The sequence below is a fragment of the Vidua chalybeata genome (genome assembly GCF_026979565.1).
Source record: "Vidua chalybeata isolate OUT-0048 chromosome W unlocalized genomic scaffold, bVidCha1 merged haplotype SUPER_W_unloc_5, whole genome shotgun sequence".
Taxonomy (NCBI): domain Eukaryota; kingdom Metazoa; phylum Chordata; class Aves; order Passeriformes; family Viduidae; genus Vidua; species Vidua chalybeata.
Genome location: NW_026530340.1, coordinates 415,763 through 437,634, shown reverse-complemented (window position 1 = coordinate 437,634; position 21,872 = coordinate 415,763). Strand labels below are relative to the sequence as shown.

Sequence of the window (21,872 nt, the reverse complement as noted above, 5' to 3'; positions counted from 1 at the left end):
GGAGCAGGATCATCCCACAAGTGCTGCAGGAATTGTCTGCAGGCTCCTGCAGTGCCTCGTGCTGCTCCCTTGCCAGAGGCATCCCAGGCCAGGGGGGCACATCTGGGCTGCTGTGTCTGCCTGTGGGGCTCCCTGTTCTGGGCAAGGAGGAGGAGCTGCAGAGGCTCTGCAGGACTGACAGGATGGGCTTTGGGGCTGTGAGGAGAAGCTGAGGGACCTGGGCTGCTGCAGCTTCTGAAGAGGAGGCCCAGGGCTCCTCCTGCAACTGCTCCAAGGCTGGTTTCAGAGAATCCCAGAATCAGCAAGGCTGGAAAAGACCTTGGAGATCATCAAGTCCAACCTGTGCCCTGACACCGCCTTGTCTCCCCTGAGCCTCCTCTTCTCCAGGATAAACAACCCCAGCTCCCTCAGCCGCTCCTCCCAGGCCTCGTGCTCCACACCCCTCACCAGCCTTGTTGCCCTTCTCTGGACACGCTCCAGGCCCTCCATGTCCTTCCTAAATTGGGGGCCCAGAACTGGACACAGCACTCGATGTGCTGCCCAAGCAGTGCCCAGCACAGGGGAAGAATCACTGCCCTGCTCCTGCTGGCCACACCATTCCTGATCCAGGCCAGGAGCCTGTGCAGAGCCCTCCTACCCTCCAGCAGATCAACACTCCCAGACAACTTGGTGTCACCACGGTTCCATGAGGTCCCAGAGTGTCCCAATGGTCTCCATGATTCCATGAGGCCTCCCAGTGTCACAATGTCCCTTTGGTTCCATGGGACCCCTTGGTGTCACAAAGTCTCTTGGATCCTTGGGCCCTGCAGTGTCACAATGTCACCGTGGTCCCCCAAGGCCCTGCAGTGTCACAGTGGATCCTTGGTTCCATGAGGTCTGGCAGGGCAGCCATGCTCTCCTTGGTCCCACAGGGTCACAATGGCCTCTTGGTCCCAAGGGGCACTGGTGTGGTCTGTGGTGGTGGCAGGCACAACTTTCCCTGAGAGTGTTTTGTGCTGACGGGCAGGAGCCACGAGAGCCCCAGCACACACACACACACACACACGGAGCAGCTCGGCACTGAAGACACGGGAGGGTCCAGGCATGGAGCTCCAGCCAGGGTTTATTAGGGTCTGACGCTCCAGGGGTCTGGGGGTTAAAGACAAAGACAAAGGAGGGTTTAGGGTATAAATACAGGAAAAGAGAGGGTGGAGGAGAGCATCAGGGATCCAATGGTCTGAGGGCTCAGGGGTGGTACACAGGGAAAGGGACTGACGGGGCTCACCCCCAGATTGGGGTGACCCCGGGAGGCAGTAAAGTCTCTCCTTCAACCTGGGCCTTCAAAGAAAGACTCAGTAGTCTTCAGTCGTCCGGTCTCAAGGTAGTTTATTGCATGTTATCTCAAGGCACACACACTCCCTGACATTCCCTCTGACTCCTTCTCTCTCTGCATCTCTCTCCCTCTCCGTCTCCGTCTCCGTCTCTGTCCCTTTCTGTCTCTCTCCGTCTCTCTCGCCCATGGGCTGGTGCCATGTGTTAAATGTTTATAGTTTTTCCCCAATGCCTATCACCTATATTGAACAGGGACTTTCTACTCTAAACCAATCTGAGTGCCAACATCACCAAAAACATGGAGGACAGGAAGGAGAAAGAAGGAGGACAGGGCACGCCCAAATCCCTCCATCTTAGAACTTCTGACCCCCATGTACAAACCTCAGACCCCTCGGTACAAGGCCTAAAACCCTCCTGTACAGCACTCAAAAATTCTTCCTTTCACTTTGTGACTACTTCTATTATAATATCTAAACTTTTGTGATTTCTTGTTCTTCCGGCAAGGTTGGTAAATTGTTCCATGGATCAAATTCAAAACCACAGGGGTTCCTGGGTGCCTGCCAGGGTCTCAGATGCTTCTGACCTGGACCCAGAACATCCAAGAGTGTCTGAGGGACACCTTGGGTTCTAACACCTGCCCTGCGCCTCTGTCCCTGCAGGCTGTCCTCATCCCCTGGCTGCCCCACCTCGCTGGCCCCTTCCTTTGCTGACAGCTCTGCCTCCTGCCTGCCCCTGCCTGGCCACACAAAGCCTTGGGCTGCTCCAGGCTCCTTCTGGGGACGTGTTGCACCACAACCCTGCCCTGGGAGGGAAATTCTCCTCTTGTGTCCAGTCTGGACTTCCTCTGCTGCATTTCTGGTATAATTTCTCTCTCTGGCTGTTTCCCACTATGGAGAAAAGCTCCACCATTTCTGAATCCACCCTTCAAGCCCTGCCAGGCCACTCCTGATCTGTCCTCAGTCTCTTCACAACTGAGCCCAGGCACTTCAGCCTCCATATATGTGTTTGGTTCTTGAGGCCTGCAAACCCAGCCTGGGAGATCTCTGGGCCCTCTCCAAGGTGTTTGCAAATGAAAACATCCTGCTCATATCACCAGAAGCCAAGGCCAGGCAGAACTGTCTGTCATGGCAGCTTTTGTCTGGGAGCAATCCTAGGATAGATGGAATTTTGGTGGCCAAATTCCAGTTTCTGCCATGACCCCTGGACAAGAAGGTCAGTTCTCTTCTGTAGGAAGGAAGGCACAGAGCCCCAGTGCTTCTGAGGCAGATGAGATGCCTCCACCAGAGGCCAAGGCCAGTCAGAGCTGGCAGGTTTTGTTCTGGCAGATACCCTTGCATACAGGATTTTTTTTAGAGAAAATACCAATTTTATCCATGGGCATCTGAAAAGAGGGACAGTTCTTTCCCATAGCAAGGAAAGCACAGAGCCCCAGTGGTTCATGGGCAGATGAGAGGCAGCCCTTGGCATTCCAACATCAGCCAGACCTGTCAGGTGGCCCCCGGGAGGCCAAGCCAGCCAGACCTGTTCCATGTTCCCTCGGTTCCATGGGGCCCCACAGTGTCCCAATGGTCCCTTGCTCCCAGGAGGCCCTGAGGTGTCACAATGCCCCCTTGGTGACACGAGGCCCTGAAGGATCCTCATGGTCTCCATGGTTCCACCAGGTCCTCAAAGCGTCACCGTGGTCTCCATAGGAAGGGAACAACCCAGCCCCTTGGTTCCAGGGGCGGATGAGCCGCAGCCAGCAGAGGCCAAGGGCAGCCAGATCAGATGGTGCTGGCAGATTTTGTCCTTGGATATAGGGGATTTTAGAGGTGGAATACCAGTTTTGGATCTGGTTGCCGGGAGGTGAAGAACGGTTCTTTTCCATAGGAAGGAAAGCACGGAACACCGGTGTTTCATGGCCAGATGAAAAGTGGCCACCAGAGGCCAAGGGCAGCCACACCTCTCTGTTCTGGTACTTTTTTGTCTGAAAGCAACCCTTGGATATAAGGAATTTTGGAGGTGGAATCCCAATTTTGGCCATTTCTCTATTGGTAAAAGGGGTGGTTCTTTTCCATAGGAAGGAAAGCACAGAGCCCAAGTGTTTCAGGGGCAGAAGAGGAGAGAGGTGGCTCCTGAGAGGCCAAGCCAGTCAGAGCTGTTTGTCCTGGCAGCTTTTGTCACTGAGAAATCCTTGGATCTAGGGAATTCTGGAGGAACATTCCCAACTTTGGCCATGGGCATCTGGTTGAGATGGATGGTGTTTCCCATAGGAAAGAAAAGCACAAAGTCCAGGTGTTTTGGAAGAAGATGAGAGGTGGTCACCATAGGCCAAGAGAGTCAGATCTGTCTTTCCTGGCGCCTTTCATCTGGGAGGAATCCTTGGATGTACAGAGTTTTGGAGGTGGAATCTCAGTTTTGGCCATGGGCACCTGGGCAGGAAGAAGAGTTCTTTTCATCAGAAAGGAAAGCACAAAGCCCCAGGGTTTCAAAGGCAGATAAGAATCAGCTCTTTGGAAACCAAGGCCAGCCAGACTTGTCTCTCCTGGAAGCTTTCATTTGGGAGAAATCCTTGGATATAGGGAAACCTGGAGGTGGATTCCCAGCTTTGGCCATGGTTGCCTGGATGTGGAAGATGCTTTTTTCCCATAAGAAAGAAAAGCACATGGTCCCAGTGTCTCAAAGGCAGATGAGAGGTGGCCCCTGGGTGGCCAAGCCAGCCAGATCTGTCTGTCCTGGCAGATTTCATCGGGGAACAATCTTTGCATAGAAGCAAAATAAGAGGAGGAATTCAAATTTTGGCCATGGGCACCTGGAGGAGAAGGACAGTTCTTTCCACAGGAAGGAGAGCACAGAGCCCCAGGGCCCCAGGGGCTGACAAGCAGCAGCCCTTGACATGCCAAGGTCAGCTGGACCTGTCAGGTGGCCCCCAGGTGGCCCAGCCAGCCAGGCCTTGATGCCTTGAGAGGCCACCTAGAGCAGAGGCTGGACAGTGTGACAGGAATAAAGGAGGGATTTATTGAAAAGGCCTTCAAAGGATCCACCTTGGGCAGTACAAGGGCCTGGCTGAGGGTACACCCAGGATGGACGACAGGTCACACGTTTGCACACTTTTATAAGTTTTGGTTCATTTCCATATTGGGGTTAATTGTCCAATTACACCTTCAGGTTTTGCAGTCCCACCCTCCCAGTCTGCTCTCCTCAATTCGCTGTTGTTTTCACTTTTTGGGCTGAAGCTGCAGCGGTGTCCTTGGTTCTCGGGCTGGAAAAGGATTGTTTTGTCTGAGTGCACTGTGAAGAGAACTTGCTGACACTCTGTATGAAGTTCAGAGTTACAGACTGATGCAGTGCAGAATCTGGAAAATACGAAAGCTAAAACTTCAGGCACCAGCCTGTCCCACGTTCCCTTGGCTCCATGGGGACCCACAGTGTCACAATGGCTCCTCCGTGACACTCTGGGCTGCACAGTGTCACCCTGGGCCCTCGGTTCCATGGGAGGTTCACAATGGTCTCCTCTGGTTCCACGAGGTCCCTAGAGTGTCACAACTGACCCATGGCTCCATGAGGTTCCCCAGTGTCACCAGGGTGTCCCTGGACCTGCATTGTCACACTGACCCATGGCTCCATGAGGTTCCCCAGTGTCACTGTGGTCGCTGTCAGAGGCTGGATGAGATCGATGTCCCGAGACACCTTGGGTTGAGCTGTCAATCAGTCACACAGCTGGGACAGCTCTAACCCAGCTCTGAACACCCGAGCAATCACAAGTCCCAGCTGGGGGGAGGCCCACCAAGGCTCAGGGGCTTAAAACCAAGGAGCACAAGGTCAGCCCCTGCTATGGACTCTGCCTTCCCCTGGGGTTTGTGTCTCAGCCACACTGGAACCCCAGGAGCTGGGAGCCACAGGTGTGTCTTTCTATGGAGCTTCTGTCTTTCTGTCTCTCTCTCTCTTTCCTCTCCTTCTAATGCTCTTTCTATGGAACATTTTTGGGTACCTGAACAACTGAAGTGTTTAAGGCTTTCCAGGCTAAATGGGCTGAGTGAATGAAATTACTGCTATGACAAGTGTTTTATGTTGGATTGGATGTTGTATTAAATGCTTTTCCAAAGTTTCTTGGTCTTTTGTACTTTGCCAGGAAAATTCTGTGGGTTCCCGAATGGGCGCTGAGGGGCACTTGGGGATCCTGGAGGGTCTGGGGGACACTTATGGGACAGATGGGGGCGGATACCGGGGTTCTGTGGGCTGCGGGGCATGACGGGAGTTGTAGTCCCAGCCCCAATGGGGCTCTATGGGGCCGCAGAGCATGACGGGAGTTGTAGGCAAAAGAAAAGCACATACTCCAGGCACCGCCCCCAAGCCACAATCCCTGGCGCTGATTGGTTGAGGGCTGTGATGGGCGGGAGCTTCAGCAAATGGGAAGCAGTGGAGGCGGGAACAGCCCATTCAACCCCTCCAGTCCCTCCCAGCACAGCCCAGTTCATCCCCAGTACAGCCCAGTACAACCCCAGTGCCCCTCCAATCCCTCCCAGTACAGCCCAGTCCCTCCCAGTACACCTGAGTTCATTCCCAGGCCCTTCCAGTTCCCCCCAGTGCCATCCACAGTCCGCTCCAGTGTCCCCCAGTCTTCCCCACAGCGTTCCCGCCCATTGCGGGGCAGCGGCGCAGACGGAATGTCCTGCGACCCAAACCTCCTGCTCCTGCCACACAGCGCCCAGCGTTCTCCCCCTCCTCCTCCTCTCCCAGCACGGCACAAATTCCAGCTCGGAGGAGGCTTCCCCAGAGAGGGCTCCGGCTCCTGCTCCAGCCTGAGTGTCCCTGCAGAGGAACAGGGCAGCTTTCAGGCACTTCCACAAGCTCAGGCTTCCCATTCCATGGGGAATCTGGGATGGAAATGGCCTTTTTCAGAAAGACAAATGCAGAGGAGATGGATTAGAAATTATTAGGAAAAAATGACCCTTCTTCCAGACAAAGTCCACCAAGTCATTGCCTGCATTTCTCCTTTTCAGATTCTTTCAGTCATCTCCTGAGAGGTCCAGCTTGTTCTGCTGCTTTCCATGAACTGATTGTGCTCTTGATTTATATCAGTGCATGAGATGTGGAAGCTTCTAAACTGAACGCAGAAACAAACTCCCTCTGTCAGCCCATTTCCATCTTCTAGATCACTTTCAAGATGTCCATGGGGATGTTGCAATGATGATCACACAGCTCTCCATTTCTGGCTGCAGGCTCTGCAGATTCTTTCTCTGCATTCAGTCAGGCTTGCATTCCCTGACAATTCCTGGTAGCCCGTCATGGTTTCTTAGGGTAGAACAGCAACAATGAAAACCTCACCATTGGCACAACTGCCCAGCCCACAAGGAAAAGACAGAACAAGCTGTCAAGTTCTTCAAATATTTCTCCTGCTTTGCTGCAAGAGTAGAGCTGCATGCAAGGTGTGGAAAGCCAAGAGAAGCTGCAGCTGGTGGCACATCTTGTGACAGGAGCTGCTCAAAGCTTCCTCGTTCTCCAGGAAAGGTTCTTGGAAAGAGCAAACAGGACTGTGGAGAAGAATCTGGGAAAACTGAAATAGCTTTTAAGAAATGAAATTAAAATGGAAAGAAACAATCCAAGATGTTTTTCTCTGTTTATTTTTATGCTCCCCTTTTCCATCTTGAACTACTTCTCCATCCCATTAATCCAAATGGGTCTCACTTCTAAGATCCATGACTTGGCAAGTTCTAGACCTGTAAAATAACATGAGCTACACACAGTTTGCCTTCCCCTGGTTTTTTTTTTTTTTTTGAAATCATTGCTGGAGAGGTAAGTGCAGTGCTTGGGTCAGGTACAAATTCTGCATTCAGGGAATGCGCTCCGAGAGTGTTTGACCCTAAGCAGGGACAATGCACAGCAGCGCCCAAGGGGATTCCTCTGCCCCTGGGAAGGAGTCCAGACTCTGGGTCTGGGCTGAACAGGGCAAAGTTCCCGTGTTTGGACAGGCTCAGGGGCTGCCCTGGGGAGCGTGGGGCTGGGCGTGGGGGCGAGCGGGCAATGGACAAACGGACACGGGGACAAACGGCCCCGGAGCTTCAGTTGCTTCAGTTGCAGCAGCAGCAGCGGCAGCAGCGGCAGTGAAAGCAGCGAAAGAAGCGGATTTGTCGAGTTCCTCTTGATCCTCCTCTCCCTCTCCCGCTGTCCCGCAGCCTCTCCCGCTCTCCCTTTCCCGCTGTCCCCTCCTCTCCCAGTCTCTCTCTCCCCCTGCCGGGCCGGGCCATGCCCCCGACCTGCCCCCAGCCCCAGGCGGGGCTGCCCCGTCCCCGTCCCCGTCCCCGTCCCCGTCCCCGTCCCCGTCCCTGTCCCTGTCCCCGTCCCCGTCCCCGGCCGTCCCGCCGTGGTCTCGCCCCCGCCCGGCTCTGGCCGTGCTGGCGCTGGCTATGCCGGGCGGGCATCAGTGCCTGGGGCTGGGGCGGCATCGCCGCCGTTTGGCTCCGCCTGGCCCGAGCCCGGCCCCGGCCCCGACGTGGGCTCCAGTCCCGGCCCCGGCCCCGGCTCCTCCCGGGCCCCGCGGAGGACACAGGCGGCGCGGCCGCTGCCGCTGCCTCCGCTGCGGCTTCCCCGGCCCGAGCTCCGCCGCTCGGCAGCGCGGCCGCCGGCCCCGAGCCGCCGCTGTCCCGTTGCCAGCAGAGAACGCCTGGGGATGGCCGGCCCGGGGCGCTCGGGGGGCACTCGGGGGCCGCTCCTGGCCCCGGGCCGAGCGCTGACAGCCGCGTCCCGCCCGCAGGGAAGGCGCAGGAGGCCCTGCAGGAGCGGTACCGGCTGGGTTCGCTGCTGGGCAGCGGCGGCTTCGGCAGCGTCTTCGCGGCCACGCGGCTCTCGGACGGCGCCCCGGTGAGCGGCGGGGCCGGCAGCGGGCGCAGGAGGAGGAGGAGGAGGAGGAGGATGGGTTTGGGCTAGGCAGGGGGCGAGCTGAACCCGCTGCTCTCCCTTGCTCGCAGGTGGCCATCAAAAGGGTGCCGCGGGATCGCATCCGGCACTGGGGCGAGCTGGTGAGTGAGCGGGGCCAGCGGCAGAAGCCGGGCCGTGCCGGGCGGGGATGAGCCGGGGCCCGGCAGGGTGGGAGCTGCCGGGAGCCCTGCAGGGAGAGCGGGCGTGGGCTGAGCGGGGCATGCAGAGCATCCCGGGCTGGCTGAGGGCTTCCCCAGCCCCGGCACGGCCTCAGCCCCACTGACGGCATCGCGCTCCTCCCGCAGCCCGACGGCACCAGCGCACCCCTGGAGATCGTGCTGCTGGCCAAGGTGGCCTCTGGCTGCGCTGGTATCATTCAGCTCCTGGAGTGGCTCGAGCTCCCTGACAGCTTCTTGCTGGTGCTGGAGCGCCCGGAGCGGTGCCAGGACCTGTCGGGTTTCCTGGCGGAGCGGAGGTTCCTGCTGGAGGAGGAGGCACGGGGGCTGTTCCGCCAGGTGCTGGAGGCCGTGCGGCACTGCACCAGCTGCGGGGTCCTGCACAGGGACATCAAGCCCCAGAACATCCTGCTCGACCTGGCCACCGGGCAGGTGAAACTGATCGACTTTGGCTGTGGCGCCTTCCTCCAAGACACAGCCTACACCCAGTTTGCAGGTGAGCCCTGCCAGGGGATGCTCCTGGGCATCTCATGGCCCAGCCGGAGTGCAGCACCAGGGCTCCCCCTATTGCAGCTGGGATGGGATTAATGCTGGAGCCAGGTTGATTTGGGTGGGGGTGTGAGGGGTCCAGCTCCCAGCCCTGCTGACAGCCTTCAGCACCCACTGTGCCCCAGGCTGGGGCTGGAGCTGGGGCAACCAGCCTGACAAAAACCCCCATGGGGGTAGCAGAGAGGGGGGTCTGACCCCGTGCCCCGGGCAGTTTGGTGTGCAGGCGAGGAAGGGCTTGGACTGCTCTGCTCCCCTTGTTTGCCTTGACTTGTTAACATTTTTGGGGGGCTGTGCAGGCAGGTAGTCGAGTGGGTTTCTCCACCACTGGGTGAGTTTTTCTTTTGTGTGTCATGGTTGGGGCTATCCAGGGTTTCTGCTGCCCTATTCCAGCACCAGTGGCTTCTTTTCCAGCCCCGAGTCTGTACACAAGTCCCAGGTGCTGGCGAGAGGACAGCGGTCACCCCGTGTGCCACTGGGGCAGCCCCCACATGCCCAGGGGTGCTGGGGCCAGGCTCTGGGAGCAGCAGCATCCCCCTGCTGAACTCTGTCTGTGTTCCACAGGAACCCTGTCCTACAGCCCACCAGAGTGGATCCACCACCGACGCTACCACGGCGAGGCAGCGACCATCTGGTCCCTGAGCCTCCTGCTGTGCCACCTGGTCATGGGCAAGCACCCGTTCAGGAGGGGCCAGGAGATCATCTGGGGGCGGATCTTGTTCCCACGACGGCTCTCTCCAGGTGGATCCTCATCTCTGGCCACGGGGGCAATACCAGTGCTGGGAGACAGCAGCAGCTCGTGGGCATCCTGCTCTGGCAGCTGCTGAGGAGGGGGCACAAGTCCTGCTCTCCTGCTCTCCTCCAAACAGAGAATCCATGGGGAAGTTCAGGCCCAGCTCTGGGCACACCCAGCATGGCCTGGGCATGGGAACAGGGGGGCAACTTCTCCAGCTGACTGGAGATTCCTGGTTTCTCTCCCCAGAGTGCCAGGATGTCATTAAAGACGTGTTTGTCCATGCAGCCCTTGGAGAGGCCGTCCTTAGAAGAGCTTTTCCATGATCCTTGGGTGCAGGGTGTTCCTCTGCCCTAGAGGATGGGAGAGATCCACGTGCACAGTTGGATCCAGGGGCCTGGCAGGTAACAGCTCCACACATCTCTTGGCAATCAGTGGCAAAGCCAACCAGACAGGTTTTGTGCTGCCTGTAGCTCTGAGCAGGGGTCAGCAGAAGAGAACACGCAGCTCTTGGGCTGGAGCTGAGCTGGACACCTGGTGTGGCAAGGACTGGTGGCCACCATCCCCCGGGTTTTGCTTGTCCTGGTTCCCTGACAGCTGGGCCCTGGGCAGAACCCTGACAGCCTGGTCTGGCCCCAGGGAAGGAGAAGGAGCCCCTGGAGAAGCTGCACCAGGTGGGGCTGCTGCTGCTGGAGACACCAAGGACAACCTCAAGGATGACAATCTCTTCTTGGCCAGGCCAGCTGAAGATGATTGACTTGGATTCTGACACCTTCTCCAAAGCCAGGCTCCACAGGGAATCTGCAGATGAGTCCACACACAGGGCGATGTTCCCAGATTTGGGCATTGCTCAGCCTGGCCAGGAACCAAAGGTTCCCCCTTTGCTGGGGCGGATGCAGCTGATCCTTCAGTCGGCTGCCAGGCTGCTTTTGGCAGGGCTGGGGGCATGGGCTGGGGTGGGTATGGAATGGGAGTGGGCTCCTGGCCCTGCCAACAGCCCCCAGCACCCACCGTGCCCCGGGCTGGGGCTGGGGCTGGGGCAGCCAGCCCGACACAAACCAACCCCCATGGTGGGAGCAGAGGTGGGACTCCAGAACCTGTGCAGGGGCTGCTTTGCTTTGCAGGCAAGGAAGGGCTTGGGCTGCTCCACTGCCCCTGTTTGCTTTGGGATCAGCGTTATTTTGGGGGGCAGTGCAGGGGGGAAGGGAGAAAGCCTGGGCTTCCCTCACCTGTGGATGGGATTTTCCCTGGCATGCAGGGGTTGGGCCTTCCTCAAGCCCCTGACAGAGATAAGATTTTTGACCTTTTTTCTTGTTTCCCCTTTTTGCCTGTAATCTATTTTAAACCATTCGTTGTTTGTTTTTCTAGAGGAAGCGTTCCAGGTGGGGTCCAGTCTGGATCAGGAAGTGCTTGGGAGCAGCTGCGGCGTGGATGGGCCGTGCCCTTGGAGAAGGCTGAGGACATCGTTTGGGACCAGCTTTTCTTCCAGCGGTGGATGGCGTCAGGTGGGTCCCGTCTGCTTGGCATGGTGGGATCAGAGCTTTGGGGAGATGGCAGCGAGCACAGGAGCATCCTGCTCCGGGCAGCTGCTGAGGGCTGGATGTGCCGTGGCTGGCTGCAGGCTGGGCACATGTCCTGCCCTCCTGCTCTGCTGCCAAAGGCAGCAGTGATGGGCAGCTCTGGGCACCGCTCTGGGCACGGCCAGCATGGCCTGGGCACCGTGGGCGGCTGGGACAAGGGGACAGGAGCCTTCAGCTGACGGGCGCTTTCTGCTTTCTCTCCTTGCAGCCGGGCTCTGCAGGTGCTGAGGCTGCTCTGGGCTCTGCCAGGGCTCTGCTGGAGCTCAGCACCGGGCCAGAATCAGCCAAAGAAGAAATGGTGTGACCTGCAGCACAGCCTTGCTTGAGCATTTCAGCAACACAGCTCAAGTTTGCAGAGTGTGCGCCTCCAAGGGAAAACATGCCACCACCCAAAAAATTAAACTTGTTCAAAAGCTTCTGAAACGAAATCAATCTGGGATGATCCCAAATGACATTTTTCAGCTTGCTCAAGCTGTAGCTCAGCCCTTCTCTGAACAGTTCTCTCCCCCACCTGCCTTTTACTTCCCAACTGCTCCCTCTTTTCCCCCAGTGAGTTCCCAGCCCATGGCAGTCTCCATCACACTGCTGCCTTCCTTGGTGCCCCTCACCATGAGGAAGGCTGAGCCCCAGGCTTAGGGACTCATCCTGTCACTGGCTGAGGAGCAGCAATGTCTCAGAGGTCCAGTGGGATTTTAGTGTCCTTCAGAGCTGCTCTCCAGCCCTCAGCTCTCCTCACTGCTGAGCTCCCACTCCCTTTTCCTTGTCCTTGCAGCAGGATGAGCTCTGTGAATCCCCTTGAGCCTCCCCACTCTTCCCAGCCCATGCACCCACCTCAGTTAGGCTGAAGCTGCAGCTTCTCTGTCTCCTCTGGCACACCAGTCCAGTCCCCTGTGCGGGGAGCCCCAGCCCCAGAGCACAGCACTCAGCAGTGCCGTCCGGGCTGGAGCAGCTGCCCTGCAGCCCTGGCTTGGCTCTTGGTGGCAAGGGAATGCTCCCTGTTTGCAGCTGTCCCTGCAGGATGGCCCCAGGGCAGAGCCCAGCCGGGCTCCCACTGCAGCCCTGAAGCTTGGGGCAGACAGTGGTGCCAGAGCTGAGGTTCACGGGGAGCACCCGCAGCTGTGGCTTGCAGTCAGTGTTGGCAAATGTTGTGTTCTCATCTCCTGCAGCCTGTGGGGAAAGCAACCTGTGCTGCCAGGCCTGTGTGTGCCAGGCCTGTGTGTGCCAGGGGCTCTTGGATGTCTCTGTACCCATGGACAGAAGGCTTTGTGTGTGCCAGGGGCTCTTGGATGTCTCTGTACCCATGGACAGAAGGCTCTGTCTGTGCCAGGGTTTCCATAATGTCTCTGTACCCATGGGTATGGAATAGCATGGACAGTGACAGTGTCAGTCACGTTGCTTGCACGCTCCTTCCTTTGCATACAAGACACATCCATGCACACCCCCATGCACAGATACATTAAAAGGACAGGGAGGGAGAGAGATTTCCCACAGGGTTCTAACTTTGGCATAACTCACCTTTTTGCTGCAGGCCAGGGGATTTTTTCCCCAGCTCTGTGAGAGAAGGTGTCCAGGAGCTGAAGGAGCAGCATTTAGAAGCAGTTTCAGGATTTCTAGGCAGGCAGTGGAGCTGACAGCCATCCACCTAACTCGCTGTATTCATCAGGATGCGCTGCTGGTTCCTTGGGAATATGGCCCAGTGGAGACACGAGACTTGGAAAAATCCCAGCTCTCTGTGGATTTGTGCGAAGGGGGAGCAGCAGAAACACTTTGTGTCTGCTCTGGGGACACAAGGTCCAAGGAGCTGCGGTGGCAGAGGGTGAGCTGGGCTGGTGGCAGGTGAAGTCCTGGTTCATGACATCCCAGAGTGGCACAGGACAAAGCTCCAAGCACCCCCGATCCCACTGGTGAAGTCTTTGTGATGCTGCACATCCTACAGGAAAAGCTGCTGTCACAGAATTCACTGGGATTTGTAAGTTTCATTTTCAATACTTTAGGTCCAAGTTTCAAACTGCAATATTTTTGCCCTCAAAACACAGTCATGCACAATCCATCTCTCATCCTCCTATTGCTTCAACTCCAATTAAAAAAATCTAAATACTGGAAACAAAACCCAAAATCTTTAAAAAAAGGATGCTGAGGTCAGTCCGTAAGATGGATCCAGGCCATCAGAACATGCCCAAAGTAAATGAGTTCTCCTTTTAAAAAGATCAGTTACCTCTTAATCCAAAGTTGCAGAAGATTTTCACATCACACAAGAAGAAACAAGATGTTTCTTGTTTTTATCTTTCATATTTTTCTTATTTTTTCCTTTTTTTTTTCTTTTTTCTTTTTGAGCAGATAACACATCCTGAAAAAGAAATGTACAACAAATGAGATACATTTCTTAAAAACAATGAAAATATTTGCTCCTCTGTTTACTTTTCTCTGGATACCCTGATGTAAAAAATCTAGCAGATATGAGCAGTGGTGTAAAGTGTTTGCTTTGCACTAAGCTGGAGTTCAGCACTGCTGACATCCTGATCCAGCCAAGAGTTGCAGAACTCTTTTGCACATCTCGAGCCATGTGTTTGCAGGCACAGCACCTGCAGTGCTGACACACCCGTGCACGTGAATAACTCTGTTACTCCCTCACAGAATTTGGGCTGTGCCCCAGAACGAGGTGCTCCAGCCCTTTGCTCCTGGTTCCCGAGGGGAGCAGCTCCCTTCCCTCTGGCTGAGCTGCTCAGGCAGAGCCCGGCAGCTCCTGGCCCTGCAGGGCTGAGGCTTTTCCCCGTTGCTGGGCACAGACTGATGGAGCAGCACTGCTGAACACGGGCACACAGAGGGACCAGCAGCAGCTGCCTTTGGCCACCTGAGGCTCCAAGGCCCAAACTCGGAGCAGACAGGGCTGGAAGAGACTCGCAGGCTCCCTGCTGGCTCTGCTGCCCCACTTGTGCCCACCTGGGAGCCCCCAGGGCCAGCAGGGACTTGAGATGGCAGCCCTGGGCTCCTGGAGGTTGTGCAAGGAACGCAGCTGGGGACTCCCTGTCCCTGGGCAGCTTCCAGATGGAAAAGGCTGCTGTGCCCAGGCAGCTCCAAGGGCAGAGAAAGGAGGGTCTCGCCCACTGGATCTGTGCCAGTCCCACAGTCCTGGGCAGCAGCCACCGAGCCCTGGGGGAGCAGAGGGCACAGCAAGAGGGACAAAAGCAGGCAAGGTCAGAGACTGGAGAGAGCCAGACCCGGGAGCAGGAACAGCTGCTCCATTGCACTCTTGGAGAAAGCTCTTGGCTGGTTCAAAGCGCTGAAAGGCGTGAAGGGCAGAGAGGAGGCCACAGCAAACACTGCTCCTGTTTCCACAGCCTCCCCTCTTCGTGTCCCAGAAGGAATTGGATGGACTGTGTTCTTCTCTCCGAGTGTCTGGTTCAGCACGAGCAGCTGAGCACCAGGAGCTGAAGGAGCTGAAGCCTCAGGCCACAAGAGCTGGGCCAGAGGAGACTTTCTGAGCAAATGAATGCTGCTAACAGGGACCTGGCTGAATGCAGCAGATGGAATCATGGAATCACAGAATCCTTTCTGTTGGAAAAGGCCTCTGAGCTCATCCAGTCCAGCTGGTCACCCAGCAGTGTCGAGCCCAGCACTAAACCACGTCCCTGAAGTGCCAAGGCCTGGACAACAGCCCTGAGTGAGGCCTGAACAACAGGCCCTGAGCCAAAGGTGGCCTCTGGATGAACCTTCCAGCCAAAGGTTATCTTTGGATCTGCTCACTAATGAAATATGCATGGTCATTAGCGCTGTGATAGATGTATGCACTCATTAGTGAAACATGTATTGACCTTTCTGCGTTTAGAAGCCAGACAAGGCCATGAAATCCGACATCTGGCCTTGTCTGGGGCTGAATGGTCAAAGTCACCTCCCTTGGTTCCTCCTGGGGCCCTGGCCAGGCTTTGGGAGGAGCCCAAGAGGAGGATGAAAGCAGATGTTCCCACACCAGAAGTGCTGTCAGTTTGTTCATTCAGCACTGTCAGAGCTGGGCCCTCTCACAGCGGGGCTGGAGCCTCACCTGTGGCTGGAGGCACCTGCAGGAATTGCCAGTGTCCAGGAGTGGCTCTGCAGCCCTTGGCTGTGACAGCTTCCCCAGCTGCTGTGTGGATCTGGGGGATGGTAAAGCCTGAGGGTAACTGGGGCTGGATCTTTCTTAATCACTGCTGCAATCTTGGGTGGTGATGGTTGGGTGCATTGCTGAGCTGCTCCTTTTGTGATTCTTTGCTGCTTTGAGCTACAGTCAATGACACTGATTCCTTCAGTTGGTGTCTGTGTCTTTGGTGCTGACCCTGCCCACTGGTGAAACAAAACTGGCACAGTCTGGCCAGATCACCACAAAATGTCACTTTTTAAATGTAAATGTGAGGAATCAGTCCCATCAGAAATTCCCAGATGGGAAGCCCTTCCCTGGAGTTCCCTGGCTCTGGAGTGGGCTGAGGTGGGAGCACCGTGTGAGCAGTGGGGCAGTCGGTTAAAAGAGGCTGAAGCCCTGGATGTCTTAAAATGCATCCAAAAATTGCATATGGGAAAAGGAAAAGAACTTGTGGGTTTGGGAAGATGAGGGTGAATTTTGTTAACAATACATTGGAAACAGCACCAACAGAAAGAAAAATTTGTTGGAACATCCCCACATGGAGCGACAGAAGAAGGTTTAAATCATGAACTCGGGTTCATTTGTGCAAGTGATATAATAATAATAATAATAATAATAAAAATAATAATAAATTAATAATAGTAGTTACATATAATATAACCCAATAATCTATATTGATACCTGTATAATTAAAAATTGATAATGTGAAATAATGCTGACAATGCTAATATGTCAGCTTTGGCTGCTCACTGTGACACCGAATACCCTACAGAAAAGGACTGGCCAAGACCCAAATGTCAGTGGTAAACTCTGTAAGATTGCATACAACGAATAAAGGAGGAAGGGATGAAATTGGTTATTTTTATAGGATTTGCTGATACTGTGGTGCGGAATGCTTTGTCTGTTTTGTGAGAAATAAAGTGATTAAGGCTGCTGGGTTTTTCATGTCCCAGACAATCCACAAGCTGCAGAATTGGTTGAATGAGTGAAGGGGTTGTTAAAAGAACATTTGAAAAAATGAGGAGATGGGAACCTGTCCCCATGGAGAAGCCATCTCCCAGATGTGCTTCATGCCCTTAGCAATGACCCCCTGGGGAAATGGAAACCCCCTGGCTGTGCACAGCTGCTCCCAATTTGCAAATACAGCCATGGACAATGAGACTTGGACTGCCTGGGAAATTGTTCTAGGTGTGATGACCCTGGCAGGGCCAGCCCAGAGGCTGCAGGGCCGGCCTGACCTGTCTCTCCTGGCTACTTTTGTCGGGGAGCAATCTTCGGACATACGGAATTGGGGAGGATAAATTCTAATTTTGGCCATGGACCCTGGACATGAAAGACGGTTCTTTTCAATAGGAAGTAAGGAACAGAGCCCACTATTTAGGGGCAGATGAGAGGTGACCACCAGAGGCCAAGGCCAACTAGAGCTGGCAGGTTTTGTTCTGAGAGATACCCTTAAAAATAGCGAATGTTTTAGGGAGGATATAATTTTAGCAATGCGCATCTGAAATGATGGAGAGTTGTTTTCCGTAGCAAGGAAAGCACGGAGCCCCAGTACTCCAGGAGCTGATGAGGGGCAGCCCTTGGCATTCCAACATCAGCCAGACCTGTCAGGTGGCCCCTGGGAGGCCAAGCCAGCCAGACCTGTTCCATGTGCCCTCGGTTCCATGGGGCCCCACAGTGTCCCAATGGTCCCTTGCTTCCAGGAGGCCCTGAGGTGTCACAATGCCCCCTTGGTGACACGAGGCCCTGAAGGGTCCTCATGGTCTCCATGGTTCCATCAGGCCCCACAGAGTCATGATGGTCTCTGGGTCCATGAATCCCCGCTGTGTCACCATGGCCCCTTGGTTCCATGGGCTCCAGTGGTGCCACAATGATCCCCTGGGTTCCATGAGGTCCCCACAGTGTCACCAGGATCTCCATGGAAAGGAAAGAACCGAGCCCCAGTGCGGCAGGGGCAGCCACCAGAGGCCAAGGCCAGCCAGACTTGATGGTACTGGCAGATTTTGGCTGGGAGCAACCCTTGGATATAGGGAATTTTGGATATAGGGAATTTTAGATATAGGGAATTTGGTGGAATCCCAATTTCAGACATGGACACCTGGAGGAGAAACACAATTCTTTTCCATGCAAAGAAAAGCACAGAACACCGGTGCTTGAGGGGAAGATGAAAGGCGGCCATCAGAGGCCTAAGGCAGTAAGACGTCTCTGTCCTGATAGCTTTTGTCTGAAAGCAACCCTTGGATATAGGGAATTTTGGAGGTGAACCCCAATTTTGGCCATTTCTGCATAGATAAGAAGGACGGTTCTTTTCCATAGGAAGGAAAGCACAGAGCCCCAGCATTTCAAAGGCAGAAGAGGAGAGAGGTGGCTCCTGGGGGGCCAACCCAGCCAGACCTGTTTGTCCTGGCAGCTTTTGTCATGGAGAGATCCTTGGATATATGGAATTTGGGAGAAGGAATCTCAATTTTGACCACAGACACCTTGAGAAGAAGGACGTTTTTTTTCCATAGGAAGGAAAGCACTGAGCCCCAGTGTTTTGGCAGGTGAGAGGCAGCCCCCAAGGGGTCGAGGGCATCCAGACCTGTCTGTCCTGGCTGCTTTCACCAAGGAGCAATTATTGGATGTATGGAGATTTGGAAGTGGAATCCCAGTTTTGGCCATGGGCACTTGGTGAAGATGGATGGTTTTTCCCTCTAGGAAAGAAAAGCACGAAATCCAAGTGTTCTGGAAGAAGATGAGAGCTGGCCAGCCTGAGGCCAAGCCAAGCTAGACCTGTCCTTCCTGACACCTTTTATCTAGGGGCTATCCTTGGACACAGGGAATTTTGGAGGTGGAATCTCAGTTTTGGCCGTGGGTGCCTGGACAGGAAGATGAGTTCTTTTCATTAGGAAGGAAAGCACAGAGCCCCAGTATTCCAGAGGCACATGTGTGCCAGCCCTCAGGAAGCCAAGGCCAGCCAGACTTGTCAGTCCTGGCAGCTTTTGTCTGGGAGCTATCCTTGGATATAGGGAATTCTGGAGGCAGATGCCCTATTTTGGCCATGGGTGCCTGGTGAGATGGATGGTTTTTCCCATAAGAAAGAAAAGCACATGGTCCCAGTGTTTGAAAGGCAGATGAGAGGTGGCCCCTGGGTGGCCAGGGCAGCCAGAGCTGTCTCTCCTGGCAGATTTCATCTGGGAACAATCCTTGTATATAAGGAAACTAGGAGAAGGAATCCCACTTTTGGCCATAGGCCCCTGGAGAAGGACAGTTCTCTCCCATAGGAAGGAAAGCCCAGAGCCCCAGTGCTCCAGGGGCAGATGAGAAGCAGCCCTCGACATGCCAAGGTCAGCCGGACCTGTCAGGTGGTCCCCAGGAGGCCCAGCCAGCCAGACCTGTTCCATGTTCCCTTGGTTTCGTGGGACCCCACAGTGTCACAATGGTCTCCTTGGTTCCATGAGGCCCTGGAGTGTCACAATGTCCCCCTTGCTTCTGCAGTGTCACAATGGCCCCATGCTTCCATGAGGCCTTGCAATGTCACAATGGCTTTGTGGTTCCACAAAGCCCTGATGTGTCACAATGGCCCCTCGGCTCCATGCGCCCTCACTGTGTCACAACGGCTCCTCTGTGACACTGCGGGCTCCACAAGGTCACCACGGACCCTTGGTTCCTTGGGGCCCCCGAGTTCCACAATGGTCTCCTTGATTCCATGAGGCAGCACAGTGTCACAATGGCCCCTTGGTTCCATGAGGTTCCCCAGTGTCACTGTGGTGTCCTTGGGCCTGCATTGTCACAACTGACCTGTGGTAATCACATATCCTCTGAACAGAGAGAGTGAGCTCTCTCAGGATTTTCCTGGGAAGCTGTGAGAAAGCTCAGAGAAAAGAATGAGAAACAATTCTTATCTCCACTTGCTGCACCTGTTGTTGTGCACATGTGGAATGTGTTATGGAGATTGGTTTACCAAAGGGTGATTTCTTAATTGGCAAATGGTGACGGTGTTTGGATTTCAATTAACCAGTCTGGTCTGTCTGTATTGGACTGTCTGCAAGAGCGATGAGTGTTTCTTAGTGCGGGGACTGCTGGGCTCCTGGACGGTTTGGATGGGTGGTGATGAGGGATCTCTGAAGCCAGGTCTTTAGAACATATGGTTTATTGTAAAGGGTGAAGGGCCTTGCTTGGAGTTGCCAGCCGCAACTCGTGGCAGGCCCAGGGAGAGAGGGGGGAGAGAGAGAGAGGGAGAGAGAGAGAGAGGGTGCCAGGTGGGCGTCCCAAAAGGAAGGTCCAAGAGAGCATTCGGTCCCTCGGCCACACCTTCTCAGGGGGCTTCAAGGTGGGCTGGGACAGGACTTGGGCCAATGGGGTTACAGATACCTGATGCTTCAGGGGAGGGTTACAGGTATGGGATGAACCATACATTGGGGGGTGAAACAGGACATTCCATTTGACCTTTTAGATCATCAGAAAGGGGGATTGCTTTCAGCTTGGCTGTATTATTGTTTTCGAGATGCTCAGTGATTAAGGTTTGGTATTTCAAACGTTGTTTTCATCTCAATATCTGAATTCTCCAATTCTTTTGCCAGGCCATCATATTTATAGGGCTTTGCTATTTCATCTTCCCCAACATCTTAGTAGTATAGTATAGTATAATATAATAAAGCGATTGATCAGCCTTCTGGAATCATGGAGTCAATGCTAATTATCACCACTCCGGGGACGCCCTGCTGCGATAGTTATGCAAGTCAATCTTCCCTTACCTCTGAATGCTAAATAGAATAGGCTTAACAGGCACATCAGCAACACCAACCACTGTAGACCCAAAGAGCTGCCTGATGGGTTGGGAGAAAATTTCCCCCGGTGTCATTTCCTCACCGTGGGTGCCATTATTAAAGTAATTCCAAACACATACAGTTAGTGTGTGGGAGCCTCAAATCCATGTGCCCACCATCCAGAGGAAATTAAAAATCCGTAAATTCCTCACCACATTAACCCATGAAACAAATTGGATAGCAGCCACAGTAGCCATAGTTCTAGGATGGGAAAAATGTAGCCACAACCATGTGCCACCCAAAGCAGGGTAAGCTAGACCACATGGTGACACCTAACAAGGTTTCTACATCCAGTACACCAAAAGAAAAAAAAAAAATCTTACTCAAGAATTGTTATTCGCATTTCACCCTTTTTCTCTCAATGCCCTCGGGCTGCACATTGGGCACCAAAATTGGTCTTGGTTTACAAGACAGGTGTCTGCTAGGGAAGGCAGAAAAAAGCCTCCTGTGGAATGGAGAATGTAAACCCCTCCCTCCAAATTATTAGAATTGTGAAATCAAGGGGCTCTCAGGCAAAGATGTGGGAATAGCAATAACAGTTCTTCACTAGTGTGTACAATAAAGCAAACAAACAGCAGCACCTCCGGCGCTGGCAGCAAACAGAACAGGAGCCCAGTGCAGCCTTTCGGCCGCGGCACTTTCCCTGCGGTGCAGCTCCGGGCACGGCCGGCAGGGGCGCTGGTGGCTCCCGGGGGGCAGGGCAGGTGCGGTGATCCCCGCGCGGCTGCAGGGGGCGCTCCGGCGCGGGCTCGGGGAGCACGCGGCCATGGCGGCTTTGTCCCAAGGCGGGAAGGGCTGGAAGAAGGCTCCGCTTCACAAACCCTGGGGGCAGCCGGCTCCGGGGCCCCAGCAGGACTCTGGGAAAGCAGCAAGCTGGGCCGGCAGGATGTCTCAGCAGGCAGGGGGTGAGGGGCTCCCAGCAGGGCAGGGAGAGCCGAGCTCAGGATCCCGGGCACCCGAGCAGACGGGGATAGGTCTCTCTTTTAGTGGGGCAGGTGTTAATAAGGTCCCAGTTTAGGGGCTGTTCTCACGAGCAGAGGCTCACCCCATGACAGAAGAAGCAGCTCTGGGCCTGGCTCCAGCAGCAGCAGTGGAAACTCCCTTTCCCTGTGGGAGGCGGTCCTGGGGGGGATCTACCAGGAATGCCCTGGGATCCGCAGTAGTCTAAAGAAAGGCATTGTACTAGGGTTCCCGCCTTTTCCCATGTTCATCACTAGTTGCACCCTCCCCTGTTAAATGCCTATCAACCAGTTATGCCATCCCCAGTTCTGGAAAGATCTCAGTTCTTTGTTCTGTGATTGGTTCTCTCCCCAAAACCACTCCTTCCCCTTTCTCTCATTGGATTATCCCATCCTTACTCCTCCCATGGGCCCCTATCCCATTGGTCCCTATGTACCCTGACCCCACCTCTCCTCCCCCAGTTATAATCCCTGACCCCTCCTCAGGAGGGGGCTCTCACATTCAGCTTCGCTCTGGAGAGGTGGTCTCCCTGCATCTTGCCTGTCTTTCCCTGCCTTCATCTAACCTGCAATAAACCCTCGAGAACAACAGTGCTCTGGGTGTCGTCCCATCTTTTGGTGGATTTACCCTCTTTGCTATCTGGGCTCCTGTCGACCGGCCAGCAGCGGGCTTCCCTGCAGGACCAAGGTCCAGGGCGCCCGCATTTCCCAAGAGCAGTGGCTCTGATCGTCCTCCTCCCAAATAAAG

At 55.0% G+C, this 21,872-nt stretch overlaps 3 protein-coding genes, 1 long non-coding RNA gene and 1 pseudogene across 4 annotated transcripts in view; 3 read left to right on the top strand and 2 right to left on the bottom strand.

Moving 5' to 3' along the window:
- LOC128782953 (olfactory receptor 14A16-like) overlaps positions 1-12,133 on the bottom strand; it is a 45,726-nt gene extending 33,593 nt beyond the window's left edge. The window contains exon 1 of the mRNA XM_053933526.1: positions 12,075-12,133. The gene's annotated coding sequence lies outside the window, so the exon portion shown is untranslated. The remainder of the gene's footprint in view (positions 1-12,074) is intronic.
- Positions 1-21,872, bottom strand: part of LOC128782904 (zinc finger protein 271-like) — a 510,341-nt pseudogene that overhangs the window by 112,074 nt on the left and 376,395 nt on the right.
- LOC128782918 (zinc finger protein 436-like) overlaps positions 1-21,872 on the top strand; it is a 153,641-nt gene that overhangs the window by 35,913 nt on the left and 95,856 nt on the right. The gene's annotated exons all lie outside the window — the stretch shown is intronic.
- Positions 7,436-9,931, top strand: LOC128782921 (serine/threonine-protein kinase pim-1-like). Its single transcript, XM_053933453.1, has 4 exons — positions 7,436-8,151; positions 8,259-8,309; positions 8,514-8,880; positions 9,495-9,931. The coding sequence occupies exons 1-4, from the start codon at positions 7,537-7,539 to the stop codon at positions 9,755-9,757; spliced, it is 1,296 nt and encodes a 431-aa protein (XP_053789428.1). The 5' UTR covers positions 7,436-7,536; the 3' UTR covers positions 9,758-9,931.
- On the top strand, positions 16,608-20,205 carry LOC128782989 (uncharacterized). Its single transcript, XR_008428938.1, has 3 exons — positions 16,608-17,347; positions 17,674-17,900; positions 18,055-20,205. It is a non-coding gene; the product is annotated as an uncharacterized LOC128782989 (long non-coding RNA).

Bases quoted from the DNA above. Each gene is read 5' to 3' on its own strand.
- LOC128782921 (XM_053933453.1), top strand. From the start codon at position 7,537: ATGCCCCCGACCTGCCCCCAGCCCCAGGCGGGGCTGCCCCGTCCCCGT. The intron at 8,152-8,258 runs GTGAGCGGCGGG...CCTTGCTCGCAG, and splicing joins GGCTCTCGGACGGCGCCCCG to GTGGCCATCAAAAGGGTGCC. The intron at 8,881-9,494 runs GTGAGCCCTGCC...TGTGTTCCACAG, and splicing joins AGCCTACACCCAGTTTGCAG to GAACCCTGTCCTACAGCCCA.